General features: G+C 29.1%; 1 protein-coding gene across 4 annotated transcripts in view; it reads right to left on the reverse strand.

The window, feature by feature from the left end:
• Positions 1-27,741, reverse strand: part of frem1b (Fras1 related extracellular matrix 1b) — a 153,288-nt gene that overhangs the window by 109,479 nt on the left and 16,068 nt on the right. For all 4 annotated transcript variants that reach the window (XM_028588545.1, XM_028588544.1, XM_028588542.1 and 1 more), the window contains 2 exons: positions 24,216-24,415; positions 39-362 (listed from right to left, as the gene is read on the reverse strand). In XM_028588545.1, the coding sequence (XP_028444346.1) occupies positions 39-362; positions 24,216-24,415 (524 nt within the window). The remainder of the gene's footprint in view (positions 1-38; positions 363-24,215; positions 24,416-27,741) is intronic.

Raw genomic sequence — 27,741 nt, forward strand, 5'->3', positions numbered from 1 at the left:
GTGTGTGTGTGTGTGTCTGTGTGTCCGTGTGTTATTACCTGGTAGTTGCTGCGCTGTGATTGGCTGCTGCTGGGCGGCTGGTAGGCCACCTTCATGCCGTGCAGGTCTCGCCAGGTGAAGGACGAGACGGGCTTGGCGTGGTCGTCCAGGTGCGTGATGTAGCCGGCCGCCGGCGGCACGGTCACGTTGAAGACGAGCTCCTCCCGTGGCGTCTCGGCGTCGGTGGCGTCCAGCGTCGCCGTGGTAACCGGCGTCAGGATGAACTGGTCCACCTCCAGGATCAGAGACGTCATGAAGGACGCAGCAGGAGGCTGGTTAGGCAACGCACCGTGGATCAGAACCGGCAACCACACCGACTCTGACTGGAGAGAGAGGGAGGGAGAGAGGGAGGGAGGGAGGGAGGGAGGGAGGGAGAGAGGGAGAGAGAGAGGGAGGGGAGAGGGAGAAAGGGAGAAAGGATTAGAGAGAGAGAGGGAGAGAGAGAGAGGGAGAAAGGCAGTGAGGGAGAAAGTATGAGAGAGAGAGAGGGAGAGAGGGAGAAAGGGAGAGAGGGAGGGAGAGAGAGAGGGAGAGGGGAGAGAGAGGGAGGGAGAAAGGCAGTGAGGGAGAAAGGATTAGAGAGAGAGAGGGAGAGAGGGAGAGAGAGGGATGAAGGGAGAAAGGGAGAGAGGGAGGGAGAGAGCGAGAGAGGGAGAAAGGGAGAAAGATTAGAGAGAGAGGGAGAGAGGGATGAAGGTAGAGAGGAGAGAGGGAGAGAGGGAGAGAGAGGGATGAAGGGAGAAAGGGAGAGAGGGAGAGAGAGAGAGGGAGAAAGGCAGTGAGGGAGAAAGTATGAGAGAGAGAGAGGGAGAGAGGGAGAAAGGGAGAGAGGGAGGGAGAGAGAGGGAGAGAGGGAGAGAGAGGGAGGGAGAGAGAGAGAGGGAGAAAGGGAGAAAGGATTAGAGAGAGAGAGGGGAGAGAGGGATGAAGGGAGAAAGGGAGAGAGGGAGAGAGAGAGAGAGGGATGAAGGGAGAAAGGGAGAGAGGGAGGGAGAGAGAGGGAGAGAGGGAGAGAGATGAAGGGAGAGAGGGAGAGAGAGAGAGGGATGAAGGGAGAAAGGGAGAAACGGAGAAAGGGAGAGAGTGAGTGAGGGAGAAAGGGAGAAAGGGAGAAACGCAGTGAGGGAGAAAGGATTAGAGAGAGAGAGGGATGAAGGGAGGAAGGGTTAGAGGGAGGAAGGGAGAGAAGGAGAGAGGAGAGAGAGAGACAGGGAGGGAGGGAGAGAGGGATGAAGGGAGAGAGGGAGGAAGGGAGAAAGGGAGTGAGGGAGAGAGGGATGAAGGGAGAGAGGGATGAAGGGAGAGAGGGAGGAAGGGAGAAAGGGAGAAAGGGAGTGAGGGAGAGAGGGATAGTCTGTCTGTCATCTGTTGTAGCCAAAATTATGATTTCGATATTCACTTTTATATTGATAAATTGGGCCCAAACGCAGTGATGTTTTACAGTAAACTAGACTAGTCTGTTTTCCTCTTTTTTTGCGTTCATCTGTCGTTTTCTTTCCATTTGTTTTCCCCATCTGTCCGTCCCACGGTGCACCTTTCTGTTTTAAGCCTCAACTCTCTGAGACACGATGTGTTTTAACACGCCGAAATCAACACATAGAGCTGCTGCTGCTGCTGCTGTCAGACGTGTGACAAGTGACAGGAAGTTGTATTAAAAGACTCTCCGTGCTATCAGCGGGAGGAGAAAGTGCTCCTAACATGCAGGATGTGAAGCCCTGCAGATCGAAGAAGAAGAGGACGAAGATGGCACCTTCTGACTGCCAGTAACCGTCTATCTGCTCGTCAGGGAAACACCCAAAATCACACTCGAGGGTTCGACCGAACTCGGATCAATTAAAGAACTTTTGAGGAGAAGTTGTTTCCTCCAACGCTGATTCCACGGGCATTTGATAAAGTTGCAAAAAAGTTGTGATAAATTTCAAGAAAATGAGTCGCGATATTTCAAAAAAAAAAAAAGTCTGAATAATTCAGGAAAAAAATTTCAATAATTCAGGAAAAAAATCGTACTAATTCATGAAAAAAAAGTCATAATAATTCAGGAAAATAAGTTGTGATAATTCAGGAAAAAAGTCGTGATAATTCAGGAAATAAAGTCGTAATAATTCAAGAAAAAAGCCGTAAAAATTAAGGAAAAAAGTCAAAAATTCAAAAAAAAGTCAAGAATTCAAGAAAAAGCCAGAATAATTCAAGAAAAAAGCCAGAATAATTCAAGAAAAAAAGTCTTAATAATTCATGAAAAAAATTCTTAATAATTCAGGAAAATAAGTTGTGATAATTCAGGAAAATAAATTGTGATAATTCAGGAAAAAATAATTCAAGAAAAAAGTCGAATAATTCAGGAAAAAGCCAAATAATTCAAGAAATAAAAAGTCTTAATAATTCAGGAAAAAAAAGTTGTGATAATTCAGGAAAAAAAGTTGTGATAATTCAGGAAAATAAAGATAATTCAGGAAAATTCAGGAAAAAAAAAGTCGTAATAAAAAAAAAGTCATGAAAAAAAAGTCATAATAATTCAGGAAAATGAGTTGTGATAATTCAGGAAAAAAAGTCGTGATAATTCAGGAAATAAAGTCGTAATAATTCAAGAAAAAAAGCCGTAATAATTCAGGAAAAAAAGTTGTAATAATTCAAGAAAAAAGCCAGAATAATTCAAGAAAAAAAAGTCTTAATAATTCATGAAAAAATTCTTAATAATTCAGGAAAATAAGTTGTGATAATTCAGGAAAATAAGTTGTGATAATTCAGGAAAAAAAGTCGCGATATTTCAGGAAAAGAAGTTGTTATAATTTAGGAAAAGAAGTCGCAATAATTCAAGAAACACCCAAAATCACACTCGAGGGTTCGACCGAACTCGGATCAATTAAAGAACTTTTGAGGAGAAGTTGTTTCCTCCAACGCTGATTCCACGGGCATTTGATAAAGTTGCAAAAAAAGTGATAAATTTCAAGAAAATGAGTCGCGATATTTAAAAAAAAAAAAAAGTCTGAATAATTCAGGGAAAAAAAATTTCAATAATTCAGGAAAAAAAAATCGTACTAATTCATGAAAAAAAGTCATAATAATTCAGGAAAATAAGTTGTGATAATTCAGGAAAAAAGTCGTGATAATTCAGGAAATAAAGTCGTAATAATTCAAGAAAAAGCCGTAATAATTAAGGAAAAAAAAGTTTCAAGAAAAAAGTCGAATAATTCAAGAAAAAAAGCCGTAAAAATTAAGGAAAAAAAGTCGTAATAATTCAGGAAAATAAGTTGTGATAATTCAGGAAAAAAGTTGTGATAATTCAGGAAATAAAAGAAAAATTCAAGAAAAAAGCCGTAATAATTCAGGAAAAAAGTTGTAATAATTCAAGAAAAAGCCAGAATAATTCAAAAAAAGTCTTAATAATTCATGAAAAAGTCTTAATAATTTAGGAAAAAGTCGCGATAATTCAGGAAATAAAGTCGTAATAATTCAAGAAAAAAAGCCGAAAAATTAAGGAAAAAAAGTCGTAAAAATTCAAGAAAAAGTCAAATAATTCAAGAAAAAAAGCCAGAATAATTCAAGAAAAAAGTCTTAATAATTCATGAAAAAAAAGTCTTAATAATTCATGAAAAAAAAGTCTTAATAATTCAGGAAAATAAGTTGTGATAATTCAGGAAAATAAATTGTGATAATTCAGGAAAAAGTCGCGATAATTACGGAAAATAAAAGTCGAAATAATTCAGGAAAAAAGTCGTAATAATTCATGAAAAAAAAGTCATAATAATTCAGGAAAATAAGTTGTGATAATTCAGGAAAAAAGTCGTGATAATTCAGGAAATAAAGTAATAATTCAAGAAAAAAAGTCGTAATAATTCAAGAAAAAGCCAGAATAATTCAAGAAAAAAGTCTTAATAATTCATGAAAAAAGTCTTAATAATTCATGAAAAAAGTCTTAATAATTCAGGAAAATAAGTTGTGATAATTCAGGAAAATAAATTGTGATAATTCAGGAAAAAGTCGCGATAATTACGGAAATAAAGTCGAATAATTCAGGAAAAAAGTCGTAATAATTCATGAAAAAAAAGTCATAATAATTCAGGAAAATAAGTTGTGATAATTCAGGAAAAAAGTCGTGATAATTCAGGAAATAAAGTCGTAATAATTCAAGAAAAAAAGCCGTAAAAAATTAAGGAAAAAAAGTCGAAAATTCAAGAAAAAAAAGTCGTAATAATTCAAGAAAAAGCCAGAATAATTCAAGAAAAAGTCTTAATAATTCATGAAAAAAGTCTTAATAACTCAGGAAAATAATTTGTGATAATTCAGGAAAATAAATTGTGATAATTCAGGAAAAAAGTCGCGATAATTCAGGAAATAAAGTCGTAATAATTCAGGAAAAAAAAGTCGTAATAATTCAAGAAAAAAAGTCGAATAATTCAAGAAAAAAGCCAGAATAATTCAAGAAATAAAAAGTCTTAATAATTCATGAAAAAAAGTCTTAATAATTCAGGAAAATAAGTTGTGATAATTCAGGAAAATAAGTTGTGATAATTCAGGAAAAAGTCGCGATAATTCAGGAAATAAAGTCGTAATAATTCAGGAAAAAGTCGTAATAATTCATGAAAAAAGTCATAATAATTCAGGAAAATGAGTTGTGATAATTCAGGAAAAAAGTCGTGATAATTCAGGAAATAAAGTCGTAATAATTCAAGAAAAAAGTCATAATAATTCAGGAAAATAAGTTGTGATAATTCAGGAAAAAGTCATAATAATTCAAGAAAAAAGCCAGAATAATTCAAGAAATAAAAGTCTTAATAATTCATGAAAAAAAAGTCTTAATAATTCAGGAAAATAAGTTGTGATAATTCAGGAAAATAAGTTGTGATAATTCAGGAAAAAGTCGCGATAATTCAGGAAATAAAGTCGTAATAATTCAGGAAAAAAAGTCGTAATAATTCATGAAAAAAAAAAGTCATAATAATTCAGGAAAATGAGTTGTGATAATTCAGGAAAAAAAAGTCGTGATAATTCAGGAAATAAAGTCGTAATAATTCAAGAAAAAGTCATAATAATTCAGGAAAATAAGTTGTGATAATTCAGGAAAAAAGTCATAATAATTCAGGAAAAAAAGTCGTAATAATTCAAGAAAAAAAGTCGTAATAATTCAAGAAAAAAAAGCCAGAATAATTCAAGAAATAAAAAAAGTCTTAATAATTCATGAAAAAAAGTCGTAATAATTCAAGAAAAAAAGCCAGAATAATTCAAGAAAAAAGTCTTAATAATTCATGAAAAAAGTCTTAATAATTCATGAAAAAAGTCTTAATAATTCAGGAAAATAAGTTGTGATAATTCAGGAAAATAAATTGTGATAATTCAGGAAAAAAGTCGTAATAATTCAGTCGCAGGAAATAAAGTCGTAATAATTCAGGAAAAAAAAAAAAGTCGTAATAATTCATGAAAAAGTCATAATAATTCAGGAAAATAAGTTGTGATAATTCAGGAAAAAAAAGTCGTGATAATTCAGGAAAAAAGTCGTAATAATTCAGGAAAATAAGTTGTGATAATTCAGGAAATAAAGTCGTGATAATTCAAGAAAAAAGCCGTAATTAAGGAAAAAAAAAAAAAGTTGTAAAAATTCAAGAAAAAGTAAAAAAGAAAAAAGTCGTAATAATTCAGGAAAAAAGTAAAAATTCTTAAAATTCAAAAAAAGCCAGAAAATTAAGAAAAAGCCAGAAAAAATTCAAAAAAAAAAAAAGTCTTAATAATTCATGAAAAAAGTCTTAATAATTCAGGAAAATAAGTTGTGATAATTCAGGAAAATAAGTTGTGATAATTCAGGAAAAAAAGTCGTAATAATTCAAGAAAAAAAGAAAAAAAGGAAAAAATCGTAATAATTCATGAAAAAGTCATAATAATTCAGGAAAATAAGTTGTGATAATTCAGGAAAAAAGTCGTGATAATTCAGGAAATAAAGTCGATAATTCAAAAAAGTCAAGAAAAAGTCTAAAAATTCAAGAAAAAATTCAGGAAAAAAAGTCGTAAAAATTCAAGAAAAAAGTCGAATAATTCAAGAAAAAAAAAGTAATAATTCAAGAAAAAAGTCTTAAAAAAAAGTCTTCAAAAAAATTTCAGGAAAAAAGTTGTCTTAATAATTCAGGAAAAAAAGTTGAATAAAAAAATAAGTTGTGATAATTCAGGAAAAAAGTCGCAATAATTCAGGAAAAAAAAGTCAATAATTCAGATTAAAAAAAGTCGAATAATTCAAGAAAAAAGTCAAGAATAATTCAAGAAAAAAGCCAGAATAATTCAAGAAATTCAAAAAGTCTTAATAATTCATGAAAAAAAAGTCTTAATAATTCAGGAAAATAAGTTGTGATAATTCAGGAAAATAAGTTGTGATAATTCAGGAAAAAAGTCGGAAAAAGTCGATAATTCAGGAAAAAAAGTCAAGAAAAAAGTCTGAATAATTCAGGAAAAAAAAAAATCAAGAATAATTCATGAAAAAAAAGTCATAATAATTCAGGAAAATGAGTTGTGATAATTCAGGAAAAAAAGTTGTGATAATTCAGGAAATAAAGTCGAATAATTCAAGAAAAAAAGCCGTAATAATTCAGGAAAAAAAGTTGTAATAATTCAAGAAAAAGCCAGAATAATTCAAGAAAAAAAAAGTTAATAATTCATGAAAAAAAGTCTTAATAATTCAGGAAAATAAGTTGTGATAATTCAGGAAAATAAGTTGTGATAATTCAGGAAAAAAAAATTCGCGATATTTCAGGAAAAGAAAAAGTTATAATTCAAGAAAAAAGTTAGGAAAAAGAAGTTCAGGAAAAAAGTCAATAATTCAAGAAAACCCAAAATCACAAAAAAAGTTGAGGGTTCAGGAAAAGTAATTCATCAATTAAAGAACTTTTGAGGAAAAGTTGTTTTCATGAAAAAAAAGTCTGATTTCAGGAAAATAAGTTGTGATTTGAAAAAAAAAGTTGTGATAAATTTCAAAATAAATGTCAAGAAAAAAGTCGATATTTAAAAAAAAAGTCTGAATAATTCAGGAAAAAAATTTTAATAATTCAGGAAAAAATCGTACTAATTTCATGAAAAAAGTCATAATAATTCAGGAAAATAAGTTGTGATAATTCAGGAAAAAAAAGTCGTGATAATTCAGGAAATAAAGTCGTAATAATTCAAGAAAAAGCCAGGAAAATAATTAAGGAAAAAAGTCGTGAAAATTCAAGAAAAAAGTCGAATAATTCAAGAAAAAAAATTCAAAAAAAAAAAAAGTCGTAAAATTCAAGAAAAAGTAATAATTCAGGAAAATAAGTTGTGATAATTCAGGAAAAAAGTTGTGATAATTCAGGAAATAAAGTCGTAATAATTCAAGAAAAAAGCCGTAATAATTCAGGAAAAAAGTTGTAATAATTCAAGAAAAAGCCAGAATAATTCAAGAAAAAAGTCTTAATAATTCATGAAAAAAGTCTTAATAATTTAGGAAAAAAGTCGCGATAATTCAGGAAATAAAGTCGTAATAATTCAAGAAAAAAAGCCGAAAAATTAAGGAAAAAGTCGTAAAAATTCAAGAAAAAGTCGAATAATTCAAGAAAAAGCCAGAATAATTCAAGAAAAAGTCTTAATAATTCATGAAAAAAAAGTCTTAATAATTCATGAAAAAAGTCTTAATAATTCAGGAAAATAAGTTGTGATAATTCAGGAAAATAAATTGTGATAATTCAGGAAAAAAAGTCGCGATAATTACGGAAATAAAGTCGTAATAATTCAGGAAAAAAAGTCGTAATAATTCATGAAAAAAAGTCATAATAATTCAGGAAAATAAGTTGTGATAATTCAGGAAAAAAAGTCGTGATAATTCAGGAAATAAAGTCGTAATAATTCAAGAAAAAAAGTCGTAATAATTCAAGAAAAAAGCCAGAATAATTCAAGAAAAAAAGTCTTAATAATTCATGAAAAAAAGTCTTAATAATTCATGAAAAAAAGTCTTAATAATTCAGGAAAATAAGTTGTGATAATTCAGGAAAATAAATTGTGATAATTCAGGAAAAAAAGTCGCGATAATTACGGAAATAAAGTCGTAATAATTCAGGAAAAAAAGTCGTAATAATTCATGAAAAAAGTCATAATAATTCAGGAAAATAAGTTGTGATAATTCAGGAAAAAAAGTCGTGATAATTCAGGAAATAAAGTCGTAATAATTCAAGAAAAAAAAAGCCGTAAAAATTAAGGAAAAAAAAGTCGTAAAAAATTCAAGAAAAAGTCGTAATAATTCAAGAAAAAAGCCAGAATAATTCAAGAAAAAAAGTCTTAATAATTCATGAAAAAAAGTCTTAATAACTCAGGAAAATAATTTGTGATAATTCAGGAAAATAAATTGTGATAATTCAGGAAAAAAAGTCGCGATAATTCAGGAAATAAAGTCAATAATTCAGGAAAAAGTCGTAATAATTCAAGAAAAAAAGTCGTAATAATTCAAGAAAAAGCCAGAATAATTCAAGAAATAAAAAGTCTTAATAATTCATGAAAAAAAGTCTTAATAATTCAGGAAAATAAGTTGTGATAATTCAGGAAAATAAGTTGTGATAATTCAGGAAAAAAAGTCGCGATAATTCAGGAAATAAAGTCGAATAATTCAGGAAAAAGTCGTAATAATTCATGAAAAAAAAGTCATAATAATTCAGGAAAATGAGTTGTGATAATTCAGGAAAAAAAGTCGTGATAATTCAGGAAATAAAGTCGTAATAATTCAAGAAAAAAAGTCATAATAATTCAGGAAAATAAGTTGTGATAATTCAGGAAAAAAGTCATAATAATTCAAGAAAAAGCCAGAATAATTCAAGAAATAAAAAGTCTTAATAATTCATGAAAAAAGTCTTAATAATTCAGGAAAATAAGTTGTGATAATTCAGGAAAATAAGTTGTGATAATTCAGGAAAAAGTCGCGATAATTCAGGAAATAAAGTCGTAATAATTCAGGAAAAAAAGTCGTAATAATTCATGAAAAAGTCATAATAATTCAGGAAAATGAGTTGTGATAATTCAGGAAAAAAAGTCGTGATAATTCAGGAAATAAAGTCGTAATAATTCAAGAAAAAAAGTCATAATAATTCAGGAAAATAAGTTGTGATAATTCAGGAAAAAAAGTCATAATAATTCAGGAAAAAAAGTCGTAATAATTCAAGAAAAAAAGTCGTAATAATTCAAGAAAAAAGCCAGAATAATTCAAGAAATAAAAGTCTTAATAATTCATGAAAAAAAAGTCGTAATAATTCAAGAAAAAGCCAGAATAATTCAAGAAAAAAAAGTCTTAATAATTCATGAAAAAAAAGTCTTAATAATTCATGAAAAAAAGTCTTAATAATTCAGGAAAATAAGTTGTGATAATTCAGGAAAATAAATTGTGATAATTCAGGAAAAAAAGTCGCGATAATTACGGAAATAAAGTCGTAATAATTCAGGAAAAAAAGTCGAATAATTCATGAAAAAGTCATAATAATTCAGGAAAAAATAAGTTGTGATAATTCAGGAAAAAAGGTCGTGATAATTCAGGAAATAAAGTCGTAATAATTCAGGAAAATAAGTTGTGATAATTCAGGAAATAAAGTCGTAATAATTCAAGAAAAAAAAGTCAAAAATTAAGGAAAAAAGTTGTAAAAATTCAAGAAAAAGTCGTAATAATTCAAGAAAAAGCCAGAATAATTCAAGAAATAAAAAGTCTTAATAATTCATGAAAAAGTCTTAATAATTCAGGAAAATAAGTTGTGATAATTCAGGAAAATAAGTTGTGATAATTCAGGAAAAAAAGTCGCGATAATTCAGGAAATAAAGTCGAATAATTCAGGAAAAAGTCGAATAATTCATGAAAAAAAGTCATAATAATTCAGGAAAATGAGTTGTGATAATTCAGGAAAAAAAGTCGTGATAATTCAGGAAATAAAGTCAATAATTCAAAAAAAAAAGTCGTAATAATTCAGGAAAAAAGTTGTAATAATTCAAGAAAAAGCCAGAATAATTCAAGAAAAAAGTCTTAATAATTCATGAAAAAAAGTCTTAATAATTTAGGAAAAAAGTCGCGATAATTCAGGAAAAAAGTCGTAATAATTCAAGAAAAAAAAAGCCGAAAAATTAAGGAAAAAAGTCGTAAAAATTCAAGAAAAAAAAGTCGAATAATTCAAGAAAAAAAAGCCAGAATAATTCAAGAAAAAGTCTTAATAATTCATGAAAAAAAAGTCTTAATAATTCATGAAAAAGTCTTAATAATTCAGGAAAATAAGTTGTGATAATTCAGGAAAATAAATTGTGATAATTCAGGAAAAAAGTCGCGATAATTACGGAAATAAAGTCGTAATAATTCAGGAAAAAAGTCGTAATAATTCATGAAAAAAGTCATAATAATTCAGGAAAATAAGTTGTGATAATTCAGGAAAAAGGTCGTGATAATTCAGGAAATAAAGTCGTAATAATTCAGGAAAATAAGTTGTGATAATTCAGGAAATAAAGTCGTAATAATTCAAGAAAAAAAAGCCGTAAAAATTAAGGAAAAAGTTGTAAAAATTCAAGAAAAAGTCGTAATAATTCAAGAAAAAGCCAGAATAATTCAAGAAATAAAAAGTCTTAATAATTCATGAAAAAAAAGTCTTAATAATTCAGGAAAATAAGTTGTGATAATTCAGGAAAATAAGTTGTGATAATTCAGGAAAAAAAAATCGCGATAATTCAGGAAATAAAGTCGTAATAATTCAGGAAAAAATCGAATAATTCATGAAAAAAAAGTCATAATAATTCAGGAAAATAAGTTGTGATAATTCAGGAAAAAAAGTCGTGATAATTCAGGAAATAAAGTCGTAATAATTCAAGAAAAAAAGCCGTAAAAATTAAGGAAAAAAAGTCGTAAAAATTCAAGAAAAAAGTCGTAATAATTCAAGAAAAAAGCCAGAATAATTCAAGAAAAAAAGTCTTAATAATTCATGAAAAAAAGTCTTAATAATTCAGGAAAATAAGTTGTGATAATTCAGGAAAATAAATTGTGATAATTCAGGAAAAAAAGTCGCGATAATTCAGGAAATAAAGTCGTAATAATTCAGGAAAAAAAGTCGTAATAATTCAAGAAAAAAAGTCGTAATAATTCAAGAAAAAAGCCAGAATAATTCAAGAAATAAAAAGTCTTAATAATTCATGAAAAAAAGTCTTAATAATTCAGGAAAATAAGTTGTGATAATTCAGGAAAATAAGTTGTGATAATTCAGGAAAAAAAGTCGCGATAATTCAGGAAATAAAGTCGTAATAATTCATGAAAAAAAGTCATAATAATTCAGGAAAATGAGTTGTGATAATTCAGGAAAAAAAGTCGTGATAATTCAGGAAATAAAGTCGTAATAATTCAAGAAAAAAAGCCGTAATAATTCAGGAAAAAAAGTTGTAATAATTCAAGAAAAAAGCCAGAATAATTCAAGAAAAAAAGTCTTAATAATTCATGAAAAAAAGTCTTAATAATTCAGGAAAATAAGTTGTGATAATTCAGGAAAATAAGTTGTGATAATTCAGGAAAAAAAGTCGCGATATTTCAGGAAAAGAAGTTGTTATAATTTAGGAAAAGAAGTCGCAATAATTCAAGAAACACCCAAAATCACACTTCGAGGGTTCGATTCAACTCGGATCAATTAAAGAACTTTTGAGGAGAAGTTGTTTCCCCAACGCTGATTCCACGGGCATTTGATAAAGTTGCAAAAAGTTGTGATAAATTTCAAGAAAATGAGTCGCGATATTTAAAAAAAAAAGTCTGAATAATTCAGGGAAAAAAATTTCAATAATTCAGGAAAAAAAATCGTACTAATTCATGAAAAAAAGTCATAATAATTCAGGAAAATAAGTTGTGATAATTCAGGAAAAAAAGTCGTGATAATTCAGGAAATAAAGTCGTAATAATTCAAGAAAAAAAGCCGTAATAATTAAGGAAAAAAAGTCGTAAAAATTCAAGAAAAAAGTCGTAATAATTCAAGAAAAAAAGCCGTAAAAATTAAGGAAAAAAAGTCGTAATAATTCAGGAAAATAAGTTGTGATAATTCAGGAAAAAAAGTTGTGATAATTCAGGAAATAAAGTCGTAATAATTCAAGAAAAAAAGCCGTAATAATTCAGGAAAAAAAGTTGTAATAATTCAAGAAAAAAGCCAGAATAATTCAAGAAAAAAAGTCTTAATAATTCATGAAAAAAAGTCTTAATAATTTAGGAAAAAAAGTCGCGATAATTCAGGAAATAAAGTCGTAATAATTCAAGAAAAAAAGCCGAAAAAATTAAGGAAAAAAAGTCGTAAAAATTCAAGAAAAAAGTCGTAATAATTCAAGAAAAAAGCCAGAATAATTCAAGAAAAAAAGTCTTAATAATTCATGAAAAAAAGTCTTAATAATTCATGAAAAAAAGTCTTAATAATTCAGGAAAATAAGTTGTGATAATTCAGGAAAATAAATTGTGATAATTCAGGAAAAAAAGTCGCGATAATTACGGAAATAAAGTCGTAATAATTCAGGAAAAAAAGTCGTAATAATTCATGAAAAAAAGTCATAATAATTCAGGAAAATAAGTTGTGATAATTCAGGAAAAAAAGTCGTGATAATTCAGGAAATAAAGTCGTAATAATTCAAGAAAAAAAGTCGTAATAATTCAAGAAAAAAGCCAGAATAATTCAAGAAAAAAAAGTAATAATTCATGAAAAAAAGTCTTAATAATTCATGAAAAAGTCTTAATAATTCAGGAAAATAAGTTGTGATAATTCAGGAAAATAAATTGTGATAATTCAGGAAAAAAAGTCGCGATAATTACGGAAATAAAGTCGTAATAATTCAGGAAAAAAAGTCGTAATAATTCATGAAAAAAAGTCATAATAATTCAGGAAAATAAGTTGTGATAATTCAGGAAAAAAAGTCGTGATAATTCAGGAAATAAAGTCGTAATAATTCAAGAAAAAGCCGTAAAAATTAAGGAAAAAAGTCGAAAAATTCAAGAAAAAGTCGAATAATTCAAGAAAAAGCCAGAATAATTCAAGAAAAAAAAAGTCTTAATAATTCATGAAAAAAAAAGTCTTAATAACTCAGGAAAATAATTTGTGATAATTCAGGAAAATAAATTGTGATAATTCAGGAAAAAAAAAGTCGCGATAATTCAGGAAATAAAGTCGTAATAATTCAGGAAAAAGTCGAATAATTCAAGAAAAAAAAGTCGTAATAATTCAAGAAAAAAAGCCAGAATAATTCAAGAAATAAAAAGTCTTAATAATTCATGAAAAAAAGTCTTAATAATTCAGGAAAATAAGTTGTGATAATTCAGGAAAATAAGTTGTGATAATTCAGGAAAAAAAGTCGCGATAATTCAGGAAATAAAGTCGTAATAATTCAGGAAAAAAGTCGTAATAATTCATGAAAAAAAGTCATAATAATTCAGGAAAATGAGTTGTGATAATTCAGGAAAAAAAGTCGTGATAATTCAGGAAATAAAGTCGTAATAATTCAAGAAAAAAAGTCATAATAATTCAGGAAAATAAGTTGTGATAATTCAGGAAAAAAAGTCATAATAATTCAAGAAAAAAGCCAGAATAATTCAAGAAATAAAAAGTCTTAATAATTCATGAAAAAAAGTCTTAATAATTCAGGAAAATAAGTTGTGATAATTCAGGAAAATAAGTTGTGATAATTCAGGAAAAAAAAAAAGTCGCGATAATTCAGGAAATAAAGTCGTAATAATTCAGGAAAAAAGTCGAATAATTCATGAAAAAAAGTCATAATAATTCAGGAAAATGAGTTGTGATAATTCAGGAAAAAAGTCGTGATAATTCAGGAAATAAAGTCGTAATAATTCAAGAAAAAAAAGTCATAATAATTCAGGAAAATAAGTTGTGATAATTCAGGAAAAAAGTCATAATAATTCAGGAAAAAAAAAAGTCGTAATAATTCAAGAAAAAAGTCGTAATAATTCAAGAAAAAGCCAGAATAATTCAAGAAATAAAAAGTCTTAATAATTCATGAAAAAAAAGTCGTAATAATTCAAGAAAAAGCCAGAATAATTCAAGAAAAAAAAAAGTCTTAATAATTCATGAAAAAAAGTCTTAATAATTCATGAAAAAAAGTCTTAATAATTCAGGAAAATAAGTTGTGATAATTCAGGAAAATAAATTGTGATAATTCAGGAAAAAAAGTCGCGATAATTACGGAAATAAAGTCGTAATAATTCAGGAAAAAAAGTCGTAATAATTCATGAAAAAAGTCATAATAATTCAGGAAAATAAGTTGTGATAATTCAGGAAAAAAGGTCGTGATAATTCAGGAAATAAAGTCGTAATAATTCAGGAAAATAAGTTGTGATAATTCAGGAAATAAAGTCGTAATAATTCAAGAAAAAAAGCCGTAAAAATTAAGGAAAAAAAGTTGTAAAAATTCAAGAAAAAAGTCGTAATAATTCAAGAAAAAAGCCAGAATAATTCAAGAAATAAAAAGTCTTAATAATTCATGAAAAAAAGTCTTAATAATTCAGGAAAATAAGTTGTGATAATTCAGGAAAATAAGTTGTGATAATTCAGGAAAAAAAGTCGCGATAATTCAGGAAATAAAGTCGTAATAATTCAGGAAAAAAAGTCGTAATAATTCATGAAAAAAAGTCATAATAATTCAGGAAAATGAGTTGTGATAATTCAGGAAAAAAAGTCGTGATAATTCAGGAAATAAAGTCGTAATAATTCAAAAAAAAAGCCGTAATAATTCAGGAAAAAAAGTTGTAATAATTCAAGAAAAAGCCAGAATAATTCAAGAAAAAAAAAAGTCTTAATAATTCATGAAAAAAAAAAAAGTCTTAATAATTTAGGAAAAAAGTCGCGATAATTCAGGAAATAAAGTCGTAATAATTCAAGAAAAAAAGCCGAAAAAATTAAGGAAAAAAAGTCGTAAAAATTCAAGAAAAAAGTCGTAATAATTCAAGAAAAAAGCCAGAATAATTCAAGAAAAAAAGTCTTAATAATTCATGAAAAAAGTCTTAATAATTCATGAAAAAAGTCTTAATAATTCAGGAAAATAAGTTGTGATAATTCAGGAAAATAAATTGTGATAATTCAGGAAAAAGTCGCGATAATTCCGGAAATAAAGTCGAATAATTCAGGAAAAAAAAGTCGTAATAATTCATGAAAAAAGTCATAATAATTCAGGAAAATAAGTTGTGATAATTCAGGAAAAAAGGTCGTGATAATTCAGGAAATAAAGTCGTAATAATTCAGGAAAATAAGTTGTGATAATTCAGGAAATAAAGTCGTAATAATTCAAGAAAAAAGCCGTAAAAATTAAGGAAAAAAGTTGTAAAAATTCAAGAAAAAGTCGTAATAATTCAAGAAAAAGCCAGAATAATTCAAGAAATAAAAAGTCTTAATAATTCATGAAAAAAGTCTTAATAATTCAGGAAAATAAGTTGTGATAATTCAGGAAAATAAGTTGTGATAATTCAGGAAAAAAGTCGCGATAATTCAGGAAATAAAGTCGTAATAATTCAGGAAAAAAAATCGTAATAATTCATGAAAAAAGTCATAATAATTCAGGAAAATAAGTTGTGATAATTCAGGAAAAAAAAAAAAGTGATAATTCAGGAAATAAAGTCGTAATAATTCAAGAAAAAAAGCCGTAAAAATTAAGGAAAAAAAGTCGTAAAAATTCAAGAAAAAAGTCGTAATAATTCAAGAAAAAAGCCAGAATAATTCAAGAAAAAAAGTCTTAATAATTCATGAAAAAAAGTCTTAATAATTCAGGAAAATAAGTTGTGATAATTCAGGAAAATAAATTGTGATAATTCAGGAAAAAAAGTCGCGATAATTCAGGAAATAAAGTCGTAATAATTCAGGAAAAAAAGTCGTAATAATTCAAGAAAAAAAGTCGTAATAATTCAAGAAAAAAGCCAGAATAATTCAAGAAATAAAAAGTCTTAATAATTCATGAAAAAAGTCTTAATAATTCAGGAAAATAAGTTGTGATAATTCAGGAAAATAAGTTGTGATAATTCAGGAAAAAAAGTCGCGATAATTCAGGAAATAAAGTCGAATAATTCAGGAAAAAAAAGTCAATAATTCATGAAAAAAGTCATAATAATTCAGGAAAATGAGTTGTGATAATTCAGGAAAAAGTCGATAATTCAGGAAATAAAGTCGTAATAATTCAAGAAAAAAAAGCCGTAATAATTCAGGAAAAAAGTTGTAATAATTCAAGAAAAAGCCAGAATAATTCAAGAAAAAAAAGTCTTAATAATTCATGAAAAAAAAGTCTTAATAATTCAGGAAAATAAGTTGTGATAATTCAGGAAAATAAGTTGTGATAATTCAGGAAAAAAGTCGCGATATTTCAGGAAAAGAAGTTGTTATAATTTAGGAAAAGAAGTCGCAATAATTCAAGAAACACCCAAAATCACACTCGAGGGTTCGACCAACTCGGATCAATTAAAGAACTTTTGAGGAGAAGTTGTTTCCAACGCTGATTCCACGGGCATTTGATAAAGTTGCAAAAAAAAAGTTGTGATAAATTTCAAGAAAATGAGTCGCGATTCTGAATAATTCAGGGAAAAAAATTTCAATAATTCAGGAAAAAAAATCGTACTAATTCATGAAAAAAAGTCATAATAATTCAGGAAAATAAGTTGTGATAATTCAGGAAAAAGTCGTGATAATTCAGGAAATAAAGTCGTAATAATTCAAGAAAAAAAAGCCGTAATAATTAAGGAAAAAAGTCGTAAAATTCAAGAAAAAGTCGTAATAATTCAAGAAAAAGCCGTAAAAATTAAGGAAAAAAAGTCGTAATAATTCAGGAAAAATAAGTTGTGATAATTCAGGAAAATAAGTTGTGATAATTCAGGAAAAAAAGTCGTAATAATTCAAGAAAAAAAGCCGTAATAATTCAGGAAAAAAAGTTGTAATAATTCAAGAAAAAAGCCAGAATAATTCAAGAAAAAAAGTCTTAATAATTCATGAAAAAAAGTCTTAATAATTTAGGAAAAAAAGTCGCGATAATTCAGGAAATAAAGTCGTAATAATTCAAGAAAAAAAGCCGAAAAAATTAAGGAAAAAAAGTCGTAAAAATTCAAGAAAAAAGTCGTAATAATTCAAGAAAAAAGCCAGAATAATTCAAGAAAAAAAGTCTTAATAATTCATGAAAAAAAGTCTTAATAATTCATGAAAAAAAGTCTTAATAATTCAGGAAAATAAGTTGTGATAATTCAGGAAAATAAATTGTGATAATTCAGGAAAAAGTCGCGATAATTACGGAAATAAAGTCGAATAATTCAGGAAAAAAAGTCGTAATAATTCATGAAAAAAAAGTCATAATAATTCAGGAAAATAAGTTGTGATAATTCAGGAAAAAAAGTCGTGATAATTCAGGAAATAAAGTCGTAATAATTCAAGAAAAAAAGTCGAATAATTCAAGAAAAAGCCAGAATAATTCAAGAAAAAAGTCTTAATAATTCATGAAAAAAAAGTCTTAATAATTCATGAAAAAAAGTCTTAATAATTCAGGAAAATAAGTTGTGATAATTCAGGAAAATAAATTGTGATAATTCAGGAAAAAAGTCGCGATAATTACGGAAATAAAGTCGTAATAATTCAGGAAAAAAAAAGTCGTAATAATTCATGAAAAAAAGTCATAATAATTCAGGAAAATAAGTTGTGATAATTCAGGAAAAAAAGTCGTGATAATTCAGGAAATAAAGTCGTAATAATTCAAGAAAAAAAGCCGTAAAAATTAAGGAAAAAAAGTTGTAAAAATTCAAGAAAAAAGTCGTAATAATTCAAGAAAAAAGCCAGAATAATTCAAGAAAAAAAGTCTTAATAATTCATGAAAAAAAGTCTTAATAACTCAGGAAAATAATTTGTGATAATTCAGGAAAATAAATTGTGATAATTCAGGAAAAAAAGTCGCGATAATTCAGGAAATAAAGTCGTAATAATTCAGGAAAAAAAGTCGTAATAATTCAAGAAAAAAAGTCGTAATAATTCAAGAAAAAAGCCAGAATAATTCAAGAAATAAAAAGTCTTAATAATTCATGAAAAAAAGTCTTAATAATTCAGGAAAATAAGTTGTGATAATTCAGGAAAATAAGTTGTGATAATTCAGGAAAAAAAGTCGCGATAATTCAGGAAATAAAGTCGTAATAATTCAGGAAAAAAGTCGTAATAATTCATGAAAAAAAGTCATAATAATTCAGGAAAATGAGTTGTGATAATTCAGGAAAAAAAGTCGTGATAATTCAGGAAATAAAGTCGTAATAATTCAAGAAAAAAAAGTCATAATAATTCAGGAAAATAAGTTGTGATAATTCAGGAAAAAAGTCATAATAATTCAAGAAAAAAAGCAGAATAATTCAAGAAATAAAAAGTCTTAATAATTCATGAAAAAAGTCTTAATAATTCAGGAAAATAAGTTGTGATAATTCAGGAAAATAAGTTGTGATAATTCAGGAAAAAAGTCGCGATAATTCAGGAAATAAAGTCGTAATAATTCAGGAAAAAAGTCGAATAATTCATGAAAAAAAGTCATAATAATTCAGGAAAATGAGTTGTGATAATTCAGGAAAAAAAAAGTCGTGATAATTCAGGAAATAAAGTCGTAATAATTCAAGAAAAAAGTCATAATAATTCAGGAAAATAAGTTGTGATAATTCAGGAAAAAAAGTCATAATAATTCAGGAAAAAAAGTCGTAATAATTCAAGAAAAAAGTCGTAATAATTCAAGAAAAAAGCCAGAATAATTCAAGAAAAAAAGTCTTAATAATTCATGAAAAAAAGTCGTAATAATTCAAGAAAAAAGCCAGAATAATTCAAGAAAAAAAAGTCTTAATAATTCATGAAAAAAAGTCTTAATAATTCATGAAAAAAAGTCTTAATAATTCAGGAAAATAAGTTGTGATAATTCAGGAAAATAAATTGTGATAATTCAGGAAAAAAAAAAAGTCGCGATAATTACGGAAATAAAGTCGTAATAATTCAGGAAAAAAGTCGTAATAATTCATGAAAAAAAAGTCATAATAATTCAGGAAAATAAGTTGTGATAATTCAGGAAAAAGGTCGTGATAATTCAGGAAATAAAGTCGTAATAATTCAGGAAAATAAGTTGTGATAATTCAGGAAAAAAGTCGTAATAATTCAAGAAAAAAAAAGCCGTAAAATTAAGGAAAAAAAAGTTGTAAAAATTCAAGAAAAAGTCGAATAATTCAAGAAAAAGCCAGAATAATTCAAGAAATAAAAAGTCTTAATAATTCATGAAAAAAAAGTCTTAATAATTCAGGAAAATAAGTTGTGATAATTCAGGAAAATAAGTTGTGATAATTCAGGAAAAAAAAGTCGCGATAATTCAGGAAATAAAGTCGTAATAATTCAGGAAAAAAAGTCGTAATAATTCATGAAAAAAAGTCATAATAATTCAGGAAAATGAGTTGTGATAATTCAGGAAAAAGTCGTGATAATTCAGGAAATAAAGTCGTAATAATTCAAAAAAAAAAAAGCCGTAATAATTCAGGAAAAAAAGTTGTAATAATTCAAGAAAAAAGCCAGAATAATTCAAGAAAAAAAGTCTTAATAATTCATGAAAAAAAGTCTTAATAATTCAGGAAAATAAGTTGTGATAATTCAGGAAAATAAGTTGTGATAATTCAGGAAAAAAAAAGCGATATTTCAGGAAAAAAGTTGTTATAATTTAGGAAAAGAAGTCGCAATAATTCAAGAAACACCCAAAATCACACTCGAGGGTTCGACCGAACTCGGAAATTAAAGAACTTTTGAGGAGAAGTTGTTTCCCCAACGCTGATTCCACGGGCATTTGATAAAGTTGCAAAAAAGTTGTGATAAAATGAAAATGAGTCGCGATAAAAAAAAAAAAAAAGTCTGAATAATTCAGGAAAAAATTTCAATAATTCAGGAAAAAAAATCGTACTAATTCATGAAAAAAAGTCATAATAATTCAGGAAAATAAGTTGTGATAATTCAGGAAAAAGTCGTGATAATTCAGGAAAAAAGTCGTAATAATTCAAGAAAAAAAAAAGTCTTAATAATTCAGGAAAAAAAAAGTTGTAAAAAATTCAAGAAAAAAAAAGTCTTAATAATTCAGGAAAATAAGTTGTGATAATTCAGGAAAATAAGTTGTGATAATTCAGGAAAAAAAAGTTCATAATTCAGGAAAAAAGTCGTAATAATTCACGAAAATAAGTTGTGATAATTCAAAAAAGTCGTAATTCAGGAAATAAAGTCGTAATAATTCAGGAAAAAAAAGTCGTAATAATTCATGAAAAAAAGTCATAATAATTCAGGAAAATAAGTTGTGATAATTCAGGAAAAAGTCGTGATAATTCAGGAAATAAAGTCGTAATAATTCAAGAAAAAGTCGTAATAATTCAGGAAAAAAAGTTGTAAAAATTCAAGAAAAAAGTCTTAATAATTCAGGAAAATAAGTTGTGATAATTCAGGAAAATAAGTTGTGATAATTCAGGAAAAAAAGCCAGAATAATTCAAGAAAAAAAGTCTTAATAATTCATGAAAAAAAGTCTTAATAATTCATGAAAAAAAGTCTTAATAATTCAGGAAAATAAGTTGTGATAATTCAGGAAAATAAATTGTGATAATTCAGGAAAAAAAGTCGCGATAATTACGGAAATAAAGTCGTAATAATTCAGGAAAAAAAGTCGTAATAATTCATGAAAAAAAGTCATAATAATTCAGGAAAATAAGTTGTGATAATTCAGGAAAAAAAGTCGTGATAATTCAGGAAATAAAGTCGTAATAATTCAAGAAAAAAAGCCGTAAAAATTAAGGAAAAAAAGTCGTAAAAATTCAAGAAAAAAGTCGTAATAATTCAAGAAAAAAGCCAGAATAATTCAAGAAAAAAAGTCTTAATAATTCATGAAAAAAAGTCTTAATAACTCAGGAAAATAATTTGTGATAATTCAGGAAAATAAATTGTGATAATTCAGGAAAAAAAGTCGCGATAATTCAGGAAATAAAGTCGTAATAATTCAGGAAAAAAAGTCGTAATAATTCAAGAAAAAAAGTCGTAATAATTCAAGAAAAAAGCCAGAATAATTCAAGAAATAAAAAGTCTTAATAATTCATGAAAAAAAGTCTTAATAATTCAGGAAAATAAGTTGTGATAATTCAGGAAAATAAGTTGTGATAATTCAGGAAAAAAAGTCGCGATAATTCAGGAAATAAAGTCGTAATAATTCAGGAAAAAAGTCGTAATAATTCATGAAAAAAAGTCATAATAATTCAGGAAAATGAGTTGTGATAATTCAGGAAAAAAAGTCGTGATAATTCAGGAAATAAAGTCGTAATAATTCAAGAAAAAAAGTCATAATAATTCAGGAAAATAAGTTGTGATAATTCAGGAAAAAAAGTCATAATAATTCAAGAAAAAAGCCAGAATAATTCAAGAAATAAAAAGTCTTAATAATTCATGAAAAAAAGTCTTAATAATTCAGGAAAATAAGTTGTGATAATTCAGGAAAATAAGTTGTGATAATTCAGGAAAAAAAGTCGCGATAATTCAGGAAATAAAGTCGTAATAATTCAGGAAAAAAGTCGTAATAATTCATGAAAAAAAGTCATAATAATTCAGGAAAATGAGTTGTGATAATTCAGGAAAAAAAGTCGTGATAATTCAGGAAATAAAGTCGTAATAATTCAAGAAAAAAAGTCATAATAATTCAGGAAAATAAGTTGTGATAATTCAGGAAAAAAAGTCATAATAATTCAGGAAAAAAAGTCGTAATAATTCAAGAAAAAAAGTCGTAATAATTCAAGAAAAAAGCCAGAATAATTCAAGAAATAAAAAGTCTTAATAATTCATGAAAAAAAGTCGTAATAATTCAAGAAAAAAGCCAGAATAATTCAAGAAAAAAAGTCTTAATAATTCATGAAAAAAAGTCTTAATAATTCATGAAAAAAAGTCTTAATAATTCAGGAAAATAAGTTGTGATAATTCAGGAAAATAAATTGTGATAATTCAGGAAAAAAAGTCGCGATAATTACGGAAATAAAGTCGTAATAATTCAGGAAAAAAAGTCGTAATAATTCATGAAAAAAGTCATAATAATTCAGGAAAATAAGTTGTGATAATTCAGGAAAAAAGGTCGTGATAATTCAGGAAATAAAGTCGTAATAATTCAGGAAAATAAGTTGTGATAATTCAGGAAATAAAGTCGTAATAATTCAAGAAAAAAAGCCGTAAAAATTAAGGAAAAAAAGTTGTAAAAATTCAAGAAAAAAGTCGTAATAATTCAAGAAAAAAGCCAGAATAATTCAAGAAATAAAAAGTCTTAATAATTCATGAAAAAAAAGTCTTAATAATTCAGGAAAATAAGTTGTGATAATTCAGGAAAATAAGTTGTGATAATTCAGGAAAAAAAGTCGCGATAATTCAGGAAATAAAGTCGTAATAATTCAGGAAAAAAAGTCGTAATAATTCATGAAAAAAAGTCATAATAATTCAGGAAAATGAGTTGTGATAATTCAGGAAAAAAAGTCGTGATAATTCAGGAAATAAAGTCGTAATAATTCAAAAAAAAAAGCCGTAATAATTCAGGAAAAAAAGTTGTAATAATTCAAGAAAAAAGCCAGAATAATTCAAGAAAAAAAGTCTTAATAATTCATGAAAAAAAGTCTTAATAATTCAGGAAAATAAGTTGTGATAATTCAGGAAAATAAGTTGTGATAATTCAGGAAAAAAAGTCGCGATATTTCAGGAAAAGAAGTTGTTATAATTTAGGAAAAGAAGTCGCAATAATTCAAGAAACACCCAAAATCACACTCGAGGGTTCGACCGAACTCGGATCAATTAAAGAACTTTTGAGGAGAAGTTGTTTCCCTCCAACGCTGATTCCACGGGCATTTGATAAAGTTGCAAAAAAGTTGTGATAAATTTCAAGAAAATGAGTCGCGATATTTAAAAAAAAAAAAAGTCTGAATAATTCAGGGAAAAAAATTTCAATAATTCAGGAAAAAAAATCGTACTAATTCATGAAAAAAAGTCATAATAATTCAGGAAAATAAGTTGTGATAATTCAGGAAAAAAAGTCGTGATAATTCAGGAAATAAAGTCGTAATAATTCAAGAAAAAAAGTCGTAATAATTCAGGAAAAAAAGTTGTAAAAATTCAAGAAAAAAAGTCTTAATAATTCAGGAAAATAAGTTGTGATAATTCAGGAAAATAAGTTGTGATAATTCAGGAAAAAAAGTCGCTATAATTCAGGAAATAAAGTCGTAATAATTCACGAAAATAAGTTGTGATAATTCAGGAAAAAAAGTCGCGATAATTCAGGAAATAAAGTCGTAATAATTCAGGAAAAAAAGTCGTAATAATTCATGAAAAAAAGTCATAATAATTCAGGAAAATAAGTTGTGATAATTCAGGAAAAAAAGTCGTGATAATTCAGGAAATAAAGTCGTAATAATTCAAGAAAAAAAGTCGTAATAATTCAGGAAAAAAAGTTGTAAAAATTCAAGAAAAAAAGTCTTAATAATTCAGGAAAATAAGTTGTGATAATTCAGGAAAATAAGTTGTGATAATTCAGGAAAAAAAGTCGCTATAATTCAGGAAATAAAGTCGTAATAATTCAGGAAAATAAGTTGTGATAATTCAGGAAAAAAAGTCGCGATAATTCAGGAAATAAAGTCGTAATAATTCAGGAAAAAAAGTCGTAATAATTCATGAAAAAAAAGTCATAATAATTCAGGAAAATAAGTTGTGATAATTCAGGAAAAAAAGTCGTGATAATTCAGGAAATAAAGTCGTAATAATTCAAGAAAAAAAGCCGTAATAATTCAGGAAAAAAAGTTGTAATAATTCAAGAAAAAAGCCAGAATAATTCAAGAAAAAAAGTCTTAATAATTCATGAAAAAAAGTCTTAATAATTCAGGAAAATAAGTTGTGATAATTCAGGAAAATAAGTTGTGATAATTCAGGAAAAAAAGTCGCGATAATTCAGGAAAAGAAGTTGTTATAATTTAGGAAAAGAAGTCGCAATAATTCAAGAAAAAAAGTTGTAATAATTCAAGAAAAAACCCCGTAATAATTCAAGAAAAAAAGTCGGAATAATTCAGGAAAAGGTTTTTTTCCTTTTTTCTGTTTTTTTTCCAACTCTTTTTGGGACGTTGTTTTGTTGCCTTTTTCCAACGTTGGAGTAAATGTACTTATGGTTACGTCGGCCTTACATGCAGCAGCGCCCTGGAGCCGCGCTGCCTCAGCTCCACCCGCAGCGGGATGTAGTCGATCTCCGGCGAGGGCGGCTGGAGGTGCTGGTACTTCAGACCCGAGGACAGGAAGTCCTGGCAGCTGGTTTTCAGGAAACGCACCTCCCTGGTGCTGTGGAGACACGGTCTGTTCCCGGGACACAGCGCTGCCGTCTCTCGGCCTGCAGGACCCCACACACACACACACACACACACACACACACACACACACACACACACACACACACACACACACACACACACAGGACAAACCAGCAACACTATAAAAAAAAAAAAAAACACCAATTAAACGGAATAAAAGATGAAAAAAAGAAACAGGTAACAGACAAATGGACGGAAAAAAAAAGTTGCAAACTGTTTACATGATTGTTAACTATCTATTCTATTAATTTAAAGGGATACGCCAAAGTTTGTTGAAATAGGGCTTATCACAGTCTCCTTTAAAGGAACACGCCGACTTATTGGGAATTTATCTTATTCACCGTAACCCCCAGAGTTAGACTAGTCCATACATACCCTTCTCATCTCTTATTGGGACTTTATCTTATTCACTGTAACCTCCAGAGTTAGACTAGTCCATACATACCCTTCTCATCTCTTATTGGGACTTTATCTTATTCACTGTAACCCCCAGAGTTAGACTAGTCCATACATACCCTTCTCATCTCCGTGTGTGCTGTAAGGCTGTCTGACGGCTCGAGCAGCATCAGGCCAGCACAGATCCTGCAGGTGACTGGTTCCAGTAATCCTACTGCTCCCAATAAGTGACAAAATAACTCCAACATGTTCCTATTTACATGTTGGGATTTATAGAGTCACAGCGTGTACAAAAAACAACGTAACATGAGACACAGCCGTCTTCTAACCATAAACAAACCGGGAACTATATTCTCAGGCGGAAGAATATAGTACTTGGGCGGAGTGATATGCTCGCAGCAAGCCTGTCTGAGAATATAGTTCCCGGCTTGTTTACTGTTAGAAGATGGCTGTGTCTCATGTTACGTTGTTTTTTGTACACGCTTGTGATGTTTACAAATCACAACATGTAAATAGGAACATGTTGGTGTTATTTTGTCACTTTTGTCACAATTGGGAGCAGTAGGCTAGTTGGAACCAGTTACCTGCAGGATCTGTGCTAAGCTAAGCTAATGCTGGAGCCGTCAGACAGTGTTACAGCACGCACGGAGATGAGAAGGGTACGTATCGACTAGTCTAACTCTGGGGGTTACGGTGAATAAGCTAAATTCCCAATAAGTCGGCGTGTTCCTTTAAGAGAACATGGTGGGTGGGGTTACAAAATGTGGGACAAGAACGGCACTTGCCGTGCGTTCATGGACATCGGAAAAACGTTTTTTTCCAAGGGAAAACGTCACCATTCACTTAACGTCCTGTTGGGAATCAGAGGTGGGAAACTCGGGCTGGATTTAGATACCCGAGTTCCCCAGGTGGTGCCGCGTTGTTGACAACTGACGTTTGATGGAGGCGACTTTGGTTCACTGAACATATTTCAATGATAATAAACTTTTTATTGTGGACAAACGCCTCTGCCAAGAAACACACAGTACAGGCCAAAAGTTTGGACACAGCTTCTCATTCAATGTGTTTCCTTTTTATTTTCATGACTATTTACATTGTAGATTCTCACTGAAGGCATCAAAACTATGAATGAACACATATGGAATTATGTACTTAACAAAAAAGTGTGAAATAACTGAAAACATGTCTTATATTTTATATTCTTCAAAGTAGCCACCCTTTGCTTTTTTATTAATAAGGGAAATAATTCCACTAATTAACCCTGACAAGGCACACCTGTGAAGGTAAAACCATTTCAGGTGACTACCTCATGAAGCTCATTGAGAGAACACCAAGGGTTTGCAGAGTTATCAAAAAAAGCAAAGGGTGGCTACTTTGAAGAGTCTAAAATATAAGACATGTTTTCAGTTATTTCACACTTTTTTGTTAAGTACATAATTCCATATGTGTTCATTCATAGTTTTGATGCCTTCAGTGAAAAATCTGCAACATAAATAGTCATGAAAATAAAGAAAACGCATTGAATGAGAAGCTGTGTCCAAACTTTTGGCCTGTACTGTACACAGACATAATATGTTTGAAATTATTCATAAATAGGCCTATGTATAAAAAAACAACACATTATCCGTGTCTTTTCCCGTTGGTTGTCCTGCAGATAACACAAACAAACACCTGTCCATGTGCTGGTTGGATGCTCACATAAGAAAACAGCAGAGAGTCTTCTGTTATTGTGGCCTCCATGTTTTCACACACCTAATGCTCTCGTCATGCAACAAGTTGTTATGCCAAACGGCAATATAACAGAAGAAGAAGAACACGCATCCCGACCATGTGAACGCGCCATTGAACCCCAGTCTCCTCCCACCCCCACACCACCCCAACCATCCTCCTTAGTGGGTAATTTTGGTCTTTCATACTATTCGCTACTGTCATGGTTTCAGCAAGAGGACCCAAATGCCAGACTCTCTCAGGCAGATGTGCAGAACAAACACACTTCATTTTGACTCTCCAACTTACAAACTCAAAACTACAAAACTAAAAACTACAAAACGAACAGGACCCTCACAGGTAAAACACAGAGAGACGAACCGACAAGAGACAAAGAAACAGAAGGGGTGTAGAAATACACAGCCCGATCAACAGAAAGACAGCGGATTGGACAAGACAGTAACGAGAAACAGGTGAGAGCAGAAATGGAGGGAAACTAACAAGATAGGACGTGCAGACCATATAAGGCAGGAGTGTCAAACTCAGTTTCCCAGAGGGCCACACTGGAAAATGAGGATCACATCAAAAGCCTGACACATAGAGTTTATCGACATTATTTAAGAGAAAAAGTCAAATATTTTGACTGTGTTATTGCATGTATCATATACTGTAGTCTTCTCACTTACATTTTGGGCCTCATAAAGCCCCAAAAAAAGTTTGGCAAAAAAGTTCCTCAGCCAGCGACAAATACGTTGAATGAAGAGCCGAAAATGTTGGAAAAAGGCCAAAAGAAAGCGTCAAAATTATCGTAAAAGGCGCCAAAGAACCTCAGAAAAAGTGGCAAAACATTGAGTAAATTGTCAGAAATGTTAAAACAAAGTGCCTGAAGCCAAAACTTTTGAAAAAGCTACAAAAAGTAGGTGGGCCTGAATTTATCGTGAATCTAAATTGAAATGTGGGCCGGATCAAAACCTGCAAGGGGCCGGATTTGGCCCTCGGGCCTCGAGTTTGACACGTGTGATATAAGGGAATGGGCGGAGACAAAGACACATGACAGACAGGTAACCACAGAGCACATGGAAATCAGCGACAAGCACAAAACACAACACAATATACAAAATGGCCACAAAAGTGGCACAAAGGCAGTCAGTCACAGAAAAAAAACAGGAAAAAAATCAGGAAGTAATTCGCAATAATTCAAGAAAAAAAGTCGTAATAATTCAGGAAAAAAAGTTGTAATAAT

This window comes from Perca flavescens, chromosome 9, assembly GCF_004354835.1.
Source record: "Perca flavescens isolate YP-PL-M2 chromosome 9, PFLA_1.0, whole genome shotgun sequence".
Classification (NCBI taxonomy): domain Eukaryota; kingdom Metazoa; phylum Chordata; class Actinopteri; order Perciformes; family Percidae; genus Perca; species Perca flavescens.